The sequence below is a fragment of the Hylobates moloch genome, unplaced genomic scaffold (genome assembly GCF_009828535.3).
Source record: "Hylobates moloch isolate HMO894 unplaced genomic scaffold, HMol_V3 SCAFFOLD_9, whole genome shotgun sequence".
In the NCBI taxonomy this organism is placed as follows: domain Eukaryota; kingdom Metazoa; phylum Chordata; class Mammalia; order Primates; family Hylobatidae; genus Hylobates; species Hylobates moloch.
The window spans coordinates 12,166,030-12,175,602 of record NW_026652284.1 but is presented as its reverse complement, the minus strand read 5'-3'; the positions used below and the strand labels follow the sequence as shown (position 1 = coordinate 12,175,602).

The following is a 9,573-nucleotide window of genomic DNA, read 5'->3' as shown; positions in this document are numbered from 1 at the left end:
TTGAAGTTCTGGGATACATGTACGGAACGTGCAGGTTTGTTACATAGGGATGCATATGCCATGGTGGTTTGCTGCACCTATCAAGCCGTCATCTACACTAGGTATTTATCCTAATGCTTTCCCTCCCCAACACCCCCACACCCCGACAGGCCCCGGTGTATGATATTCCCCTCCCTGTGTCCGTGTGTTCTCATTGTTCAACTCCCACTTATGACTGAAAACATGTGGTATTTGGTCTTCTGTTCCTGTGTTAGTTTGCTGAGAATGATGATTTCCAGCTTCATCCATGTCCCTGAAAAGGACCTGAACTCATCGTTTTTTATGGCTGCATAGTATTGAATGATGAATATGTGCCATATTTTCTTTATCTAGTCTATCAATGAAGAGCTTTTGGTTTGGTTCCAAGTCTTTGCTATTATGAACAGTGCCAAAATAAACATATGTGTGCAAGTGTCCTTATAGTGGAATGATTTATAATCCTTTGGGTATATACCCAGTAATGGGATTGCTGGGTCAAATGATATTTCTAGTTCTAGATCCTTGAGGAATCGCCACACTGTCTTCCACAATGGTTGAACTAATTTACACTCCCACCAACAGTGTCAAAGCGTGCCTAATTTCTCCACATTCTCTCCAGCATCTGTTGTTTCCTGAAAAATATGGAACGTCTCACGAATTTGCATGTCATCCTTGCGCAGGGGCCCTGCTAATCTTCTCTGTATCATTCCAATTTTAGTATATGCGCTGCCCAGGCCAACACAAAAAATTTCTTTTTTTTTTTTTTTGTTTGAGACGGAGTCTCACTCTGTCCTCCAGGCTGGGGTGCTGTGGCACACTCTCAGCTCACTGCAAGCTCTGCCTTCTGGGTTCACGCCATTCTCCTGCCTCAGCCTCCCGAGTAGCTGGGACTACAGATGCCCACCACCATGCCGGCTAGTTTATTGTATTTTTAGTAGAGACGTGATTTCATCGAGTTAGCCAGGATGGTCTCTATCTCCTGACGTTGGAATCCACCCACCTCGGCCTCCCAAAGTGCTGGGATTACAGGCGTGAGCCACTGCACTCAGGCCACAAACCTTTTTAAAATATTGCACTACATACTTTAAAATACTAAATTCCCATTATAAGTTAAAATTTCAATATACATATATTCAATATATAAAAAATATGTTATATATAAATCGCAATTATTTATTCTCTATAAACATTTACATAACAGCAGATTTTTGGAGATACCACTCAATATCATCCTGTTTGCATCAATAAATTACATCAGATGGTCTGACCAACCAGCAGAGGGCACATGAGTCTCATGGGTTGGAAATTTTTATCTCATGATCACTAGAGATGAACTCAGTCCTGCCCGGTCCACCCCACCCTCTGCTGGCTGCTGAGGCTCTGCTGTTTGGGGGAATCACAATTAAGTGGTGGTGGCGTGTAGAAGTTGAGTCCCGTTGCCTGCCCTGGGTTGCTGCTGCCTCCCTGTTATCAGGAATAGAAGGTGAGATTGAAGGGTGAAGAATGCTGGGACTTCTATTAGGAAGGAAACAAAAAGAACAAGATGCATGTATTGAGCTCTTACTGTATGCCAGGCCCCATTCCAGGTCCTGACCGTGCACCATCTCACTGGGTCCTACAACGGTCTCATAGGGTGGTGGCATCATCATCTTCATTTTACAGAGAAACTGAGCCTCTTGGCTGTTTCGTGCCCAAACACACCAGCCCCTGAGTCCTCAGCAGGGTTCTACACTTAGGTGCCCTTTTTGTAGGGTCCCTCAGCACAGGTGTGGTCATTAATTAGCCACAGGCATTTGATCGTTATCCACCGTCTGAGGATGTGTGATTCCTACCACGGTGCACTAGTCTTCCTTGACAGGGAGAAAAAGGAGGAGTTAAGAAAAGGTCTGTCATTGATGTTATAGGTATTATATGCCTACATAATGTAAGCATTTTGCTAAAAGGGAATTTGGATGTCTTTATTGGCCACAACTACTTTAATTCAGCAAGGGCTGCTACCCACCATGAGGACAGGCATGGGTTGGTGATGCCATGAGGCTCCTGCTCATACAGTGTGGAGCTCCCCTTCCAGGGCAGGGGCCACGCCTTGGGCAGTGAAGTCGTTTCTCAGCACATGTAATGGTCAGGAACTGAGGGATGTGAATGCAGCCATTGAGAGTGAAAGGGGTCTCTGCATCGGGGCAGAATGAGGGCACTTGAAGGGGCTTAACTTCAGTGGCTGACACTCACTTTCCACTTAGAATGTTCCAGGCCCTGTGTGCGTCTCTCGTGTGTATTAACCCACTAAATAGGCACAGAGAATAGTAAGAAGGTAACAGATGCCCAGAGAGAAGTAAAGAAAAGGAGGGAATTGATCCAAATGATCAAATTTCATTTTGATGGCTTGATTTCTGGGAGCTGAACCTCATCAGTCACAGACAAATCCGTGCGTTATTTCGTCTATCAGTAACTGGACTTTTTCAGGTTTAAATTGTTTAATTGTTAAGCCACGTTAAGCAATTATGGAGGACACCAGAAAGTTTCCACTCAGTTTCCTTTATTTATGACTGTTCCTTTACAACCATCTGTGCGGGGGTAACCCTGTCATGTGTCTCTCCTACTTGATTCTCACTCTAGCAATTCAGATTCCCATTTCTGGTTCTCTGGGACACAGGTCTCTAAAGAGCCCATCCACTCCAAGTCAACTTTTCCCCAAGTCCTGCCCCTCCTGCATCCCCGTTCCTTTCCCGTTCACACTGAACAGGCATCTGAAATGATGGGTCTGTGCTCCCTTTAATATGCACTCATGGCCTATGATTCGGTTCCCAAATGACCAGAAGAAAGCTTGAAATATATCCACCCTGATGGCAGGCATTCAACAGAGGCAGTGACTGGGCTCCAGGTCATAGGAGGCCCTGATGCCACAGCGAGGGCAGGGGACGGTGCTGAACACAATGATCTTGGGCTGCCTTAAGTCCCTCAGTGTCTTCATCAGCTCAGCCCCAAGTTGAGCAAATCTTCCCCAGCAGAGAGCACCCTGGGCGTCATAACTCTCCAGAGGGGCAGGATACAGCTCCAGGCTTAGCTTGCTCAGCCCGACGGTGTGGCGCAGCAGGTTCTCCAGGGCGGCCATGGAGATGAAGTTCCCACAGAAGCTGAAGGTGCTGAGCTGGGAGCAGCAGCTCAGGGCAGGCAGGATGGCGCTGAGTTGGGAATCCACGATCCCACAGTCCTCTAAGTCCAGGGTCTGCAGCGTGGCCTCAACTTGCTCCAGCAGAACTGCGAGGGGCTCAAGGCTTAAATGGGTCAGTGTGATGCCCCTCAGGTCCAGCTCTTTTAGCTGACGGATGCTCGGGCACCAAGAGAGATGCTTCAAGTCCGACTCTGACAGCAGGCAGTCGGTCATTACCACTGTCTCCAAGGGGGCCTGGAGACACCTGGGAGAGAACAAGAAGGAGTTAGAGGAGAGTGGTGGGGAAGACCTCAAGGTGAGAGACGACACTGTTCACAACCCAAGGCTGCTCTGCTCATCCGAGGATAGTCAGCACCTGGGCTGTGGGAATGGAGACTCTGCTCCTTCAGTGCAGTCCCAATCGAGGCTCAGTCCTTCACCATCGCCGAGGTGACTGGGTCAAGTCCATGAACTTTAAGCCTCCCTTTCCTCATGTGTCAGGTAGAAAACCACATCTCTGGGCCACAGGAGCCCAGTGGAGACAGAGGCATAAATGACAAACCCAGGCAGGATCCGGCAACATCAGCTGGGGTGGCCAGGCTGCAGGGAACACCTGACACGCCTGTATGATCAGCAAACCTCTTTCACTTTCACCATTCTTCACTCCTGCTCCCTCACCCTCTATTCTATCATCATGTATTTCCCATAAATTAATTACCTGACCTGGAGCTCAAGACAGGGAGCTGACAGGGAGACACAGGATTTTGCCTGTTCACTAGGCAGGTGAGGACAGACCTTATATTTTAAAATATGGGAGTGTGATGGGCATTCTCTTCTTTAGTGCCCTCTTCAACTCCCTAGTTCCCATCATTTTAACTTAGACACACATCCTCAGGAGGAATTCACAAACGCACTCTCACTAGATCTAAATGCTGCAGTAGCTTCCTAGCTTGGCACCTTCTTTATAGCATCTAGCCCAGGAGATCCCTCTGACTTTATTGTTATGGTTGTGTGATACACATATCAGGACAGAGCCACTAACAGGACAATGCGTGGACATTCTAGTGTCCCTTCACTGTTACCTCCTCACAGGCTGGCTCACAGTGCATGCCCACTGGTGTTTACTGTAACAAAGAAAGGCTCTGCCGTGGTCTGAAGAGAAAGCTCCCCATCCTTCCTCACCTGAGCAGCTGGTCCAGGTGGCCTTCGAGGAAAGAGACAGAGTGCATAGACAGATTCTGGAAATAGTCCAGCTTGAGGAACTGAGAGGTGAATCGGGCAATGAACTGCTCCTTGTTTTCTGGGGGAATGCAGGCAGATGCACGGATGTTGAAGAGAACAAGTTTGCGGAGATTCCTCATCTGGCCCAGGTAAGGGGCAAACTTCACAAGAATGGACAGCTCCCAGGGGCAGCACACTTCCACCTCCTGGATACAGTCTAGCTCCACCATGTTCAGGACCTCTATGATCCTGTGGATGGGCATTCCAAAAACCTGCAGCTCCTTGCAGCACACATGCAGTAAGCCTTTTCTCTGCTTGCCCCACTCTAAGAGGTGAGTGAGGCATTCATCCGGTGTCCTGTTCTTGAGGCAAAGGTCTACGAACACCATCAAGGGCTGCTGCCCGCCTGTCCCTGGACAGCTCTCTGCTGTGTGCTTCTGACTCAGAGCCTCCGGGAAGGATGCAGTGGCTCCAGACAACATGCTGCAGAAGTTCTCATCCACATTCCTCAAGTCCAGCACTTGAAGTTTTGACCACCTGCGGGTAAAGGAGAAGAGAGGCTCCAAAGTAAGGCAAGGACCTGAGCTTTTATTTACATCCCAGGCATCAGCTGTTCCCCTCCCTGCCACTTTTCCCTCTCTGATTTTCTCCAACCCCTTTTCCCCCTGGATTTTGCCTCATCCCCATTGCCTGTAGCTTTCAGTGCCACTAGAGGAGAAGTTCCTGTTTCCTCAGTGGACCCTGCATGGTGAGCAGTCCTTTCCCAGAGGAGCTGGGAAATGGCCAAGGCCCCTCTGAGCTTCTTCACTGGCACCATCAGAAGCCTCTGGGCCTCCACTCTGCCCCTCCCCCTCCTGAAACAGCCTGTCCCTACCCTGGACAACAGGGCCCTCCCCACCTGACCACCTGGGTCACCTCACCTGGGGCGAACCCCCTGGGCCAGCAGCACATCAACTCCCTCCAGCACAGCTTTTAAGGTCTCCAGATGAGGCGACTTCATCAGGGACCCGAGAGGGAGGCGGGTGAAAGGCCAGGCCTGCACCATCATTCTCAGGGTTTCACAGCATCTCCTGCTGAAGGCCTCCACGAACAGTGTGGGGAAGAGCTCCCTGGGCAGCCTCTCCATGGCAGAGATGGCCAAGGCCTGGTCCCTCAGCAGGCTCTGCCTTGCCAGCTCCAGGAGTCTGGGTGGGGCGCTGATGCTCATCTTGATGAATCTGCAAGGGAAAATCCTAGAGGACAAATCCATAGAAAAGGCATCACTCTCAGCCAAATGCGATCACCTCGTCTCCTCCTGTTGCCAATCTCATTGCTCTGGTGGAGGTGGAAAAGCCCTCCATTCCCCCCGATTCCATTCTCCACTTGGTGGCCACAAATCTGTATGTGTGCCCCTGCGACTGCCAGAAAGAATGTCTTCCAAACACCGAGGAGGGGAAAAGGTGACCAGTGGCCCATTAATTTCTACGCATTGCTCCACTGAATCTCAGGATTACTGCTATCTGTCACTCAGGATCCTGAAAGCTAAGCTCCACCTTTTTGAGGGACATTTTTTTGTTACTTACCACCCTAAAACAATGAAAATGAGAGTGTCCTGTGGCCCCACACAGCCTGCATTCTCAGTTTACACAATTAGCATGCTTGGGGAAGACTAAAGTGACCCCCTAAAATCAATGTCATTTGTTTTTATTTTGAAAAATTATAACAGAAATTATAAAAGCATTGTGGCAGCATTCTAGAGCACTTGGAAGGTAGGAATGGAAACACTAAGTCTCAGGTGAAGGCTCCAATACACATCCCTTCCGCATACTCACAATCACCCACTTAGGGACAGAGTCTAAGGGAAGAGATAAATCCCATGTTCAGAACAAGACTACTGAGAATGGGGTACGGGAGATCTAAGGTTTCTGTAAAAATGGAAGCCTGACTAATAAAATCACAACACCACCAAGTGTGTGAACTATAGCTGAAGGGCACAGAAACCAATAATTTCACATGTCAAGACATAAAAACCCATCCAATCATAAATGTTTAATATCTTTTTAAAAAAAACTGCTTCAATAAGACTTTTGAAATGAGAAAAATGAAGCACAAATCAAAATTTGAGGGATGAAGTCAAAAGTATATTTAGAGGAAAAATCAAAACCTACATCTGTTTAATTGAAAAAACAGACAGGAAATTGTCTGTGCCACTTTGGGCTGCATGTCACCATCCCTGACTGGCTGGCTGCAGATCAGACGGGCATGTTCCTAAGAAGGTGGTGACTTACCAGATCTGGACTCCGTTTGCAGGGTGCTGGGACCTCTCAGAGAACCAGGCAGTAGCTCCAGGCACCAAGGCTTTGGGTCTCCCCTTGGCAAACTCAGGAGATTTTATTGATGTTTCTAACCACACCCTCCCCTTCTGAATCACCAGCTTCCAATCAGAAAGTGATACCTGATTAGATTCCGAAGTTCCTCCTACTTAATCTTGATTGAGTTTCCCGCTTTCTTCTGTTTCATTGATTAAATTAGATGTGCATTTATGAAAGTGAAAGAATAAATGATAGGGTGAAAGTCTAAAACTCATTAATTCATTTATTCCCCAAACACAGATGAAGTTTGACTAATACATGACCTTCATAGTGACATGGAAGGTTTAATCTGTTCCTGGCATTAGAAAGAAAAAACAAAACCTAATGATATCTTTATGGGAAAATCTATGGCCACATCGAAATTATCAAAACATTTCATTAAGACAGTTAAGACAGCTTTAAAAAGACGGTGATGTCAACCCTAAGAAAACGGATTAAAAAGCTCCTTTATCCAACAGTCACCTGGGTTTTATGTTTTATAACATGGCAGGTCATATGTGGGTTCAGGTTGAAGAGGGGAACCACTGAGGGTGTGATTGATCACAAGACTAAGGTCAAGGCTTCGCTGAGGGAAATCAGGACAGAATGACAAAGTGAGGTGGAGGCTGGCCAGGATGGGACTGGGTGTTCTAACAGAACCCTGGAAAGGAACCAAGACAGCATAAAACATGGTGGATATTTTGTGGGAGTCTAGACAGAAGGATTGAAAGACTGTCTAGATTGAGTTTAAAAATTTAAAAGAGAATAATTACAAAAGAGACAGTGCAGACTCTTCAAACACAACATTGTCTTTGAGGGCAGAGGAGACAGATACAGTCTCGGCCCCTACTAGAAGGGAAAGCATGTTTACTCCCAAAAATGATGGGCTTGTCTCAGAAAACCAGCCTGGGAAGATGGAATCTGAGAATCTGAGCTGGGGCAAAGGCCAGACAGAGGCAGTGTGGTCAGACCTGGAAAGGGAGACTTTCCCAAGCTGGAAGCCTTGGACAGTGGAAGCTGTGGGCTCTGCAGGATGTGGGAGAAAAGTGAACAAGGGTCCACGTCTCCCTGTCATGGCGCTACGGTCTGGAAACCTTTCCTTTAGATTCAGGAATCTTCCCACAGTGGCACATTTCCAGCAATCCTCAGCCCCAGGCATTTCCCAGGGCCCTTCATCCTCATCAATCCCATCAGCCCCTTCCCCAGTATATTTTGATAGTTAATGTTCTGTCATCCTTAAAGTCCTCTCTTGTCCCTAATATTTAACAGAGAGATTCTGATAAAAGTGATACCATTAGGCATACAAAGAAAACTCAGGCCATGTGTGGTGGCTCATATCTGTAATTTCAGCACTTTGGGAGGCCAAGGCAGAACAGATTAGTAGAGTGCAGGAGATTGAGACATACCCGGGCAACGTATAAAAATCTGTGTCAAAAAATATATATACAAAAAATTAGCCAGGCACAGTGGTGTGCACCTGTAGTCTCAGCTGCCCAAGAAGTGTAAGTGGGAGGATCACCTGAGCCCAGGAGGCTGACGCTCCAGTGAGCTGTCATCATGTCACTGCACTCAAGCCTGCGCAACAGAGTGAAACCTGTCTCAAAAATAAGGAAGGAAGGAAGGAAGAAAGTAAGGAAAGAAAGAGGGAAGGAAGGAAGGAAGAAAGTAAGGAAAGAAAGAGGGAAGGAAGGAAGGAAGAAAGTAAGGAAAGAAAGAGGGAAGGAAGGAAGGAAGAAAGTAAGGAAAGAAAGAGGGAAAGAAGGAAGGAAGGAAGGAGAGAGAGACAGAAGGAAACGAAAGAAAGGAAGAAAAAAAGAAAGAAAGAAAGAAAGAAAGAAAGAAAAAGAGAAACTCAGCCTTCCTGTCTTTAAGAATGGTGCACACATATGGTTGTATTGCGTGCAAACATACAATACATTTCCCCCACAAAAGCTGGAAGCTCTATTTCATGTTGAAAGATCTGCTAAGTTCAGGGATGGCTCCCATCCTAAGCAGGATCACACAGTCATTCTTCTGATATTTTAGAGCACAAAGTAGCAAGAACATCCCCCGCCTCCAGAAAGTCCTCCAGGCCTTTCTCTCTCGTTCCATATGAAAACCAGACAGCTCGGAGATGCCACTGGCTTCCAAAACTGGAGTACTTTGAAGGATGTTCTCTATCGTGGAATATTTCTGTAAATGTTCTCTCTCCACATTTCCGACCTCACTATCAATGCCCTGCTATGTGTGCAATCGAGTTAAACTGAAACGTGCTCAGTGCGGCTTCTACGTCACCTGCCCTCACTTTGTGAGCCTGAGGCTGAGGTTGAGCTCAGCACCAAAGGTGATCGTGAGTGTCTCTGTTGACTGAGCAACCACGAGGCACAGCAGGGACTGGTACCATTCATCCAAGATCTCAGCTCTCCCTCACGAAGAATCTAAGGCGTGTTGCTATAGTCCCCATTTTGAACGTGGTGACCCTGAGACTTGGCTGGGGAGAGGAATCTGCCCATGTTCAGGAAGCAAATGATTGGCAGCCCCCTCAGGTGAGGGGCTCAGAGGATCCCCTCAAGGGTTCAATAATCTAAATGTTGAAAATGACGAGTTAATGGGTGCAGCAAACCAACACGGCACATGGATACATATGTAACAAACCTGCACGTTGTGCACATGTACCCTAAAACCTAAAGTATAATAATAAAATAAAAATAAAAGAAAATACCTGATTGACAGATGTTCCCTTCCTGCCCAATTCAGAAGGTCCAGCGCCACCCCCAGGACCCCAGCGAGAATCCCGCACTTGGGGGCATTTCTACCACGTCCTGTCACCTGTTCTTCTCAAGGCACTCATCTGCTGTCAAACTCAGAGCAGCC

General features: G+C 47.3%; 1 protein-coding gene and 1 non-coding gene across 2 annotated transcripts; both read right to left on the bottom strand.

The window, feature by feature from the left end:
* Window positions 1-653: 653 nt before the first annotated feature.
* Window positions 654-760, bottom strand: LOC116814074 (U6 spliceosomal RNA). Its single transcript, XR_004371159.1, has one exon. It is a non-coding gene; the product is annotated as a U6 spliceosomal RNA (small nuclear RNA).
* A 1,775-nt stretch (window positions 761-2,535) lies between these two features.
* LOC116813903 (PRAME family member 8) lies at window positions 2,536-6,735 on the bottom strand. The gene is made up of 4 exons (XM_032760970.2): window positions 6,658-6,735; window positions 5,311-5,622; window positions 4,352-4,927; window positions 2,536-3,434 (listed from the first exon to the last, which is right to left on the bottom strand). Exons 2-4 carry the CDS (start codon window positions 5,595-5,597, stop codon window positions 2,873-2,875), a joined length of 1,425 nt encoding a protein of 474 aa, XP_032616861.1. The 5' UTR covers window positions 5,598-5,622; window positions 6,658-6,735; the 3' UTR covers window positions 2,536-2,872.
* Window positions 6,736-9,573: the final 2,838 nt, after the last annotated feature.

Bases quoted from the DNA above. Each gene is read 5' to 3' on its own strand.
- LOC116813903 (XM_032760970.2), bottom strand. From the start codon at position 5,597: ATGAGCATCAGCGCCCCACCCAGACTCCTGGAGCTGGCAAGGCAGAGC. The intron at 4,928-5,310 runs GTGAGGTGACCC...CTTTACCCGCAG, and splicing joins GCCCAGGGGGTTCGCCCCAG to GTGGTCAAAACTTCAAGTGC. The intron at 3,435-4,351 runs GTGAGGAAGGAT...GTTCTCTCCCAG, and splicing joins CACCTGGACCAGCTGCTCAG to GTGTCTCCAGGCCCCCTTGG.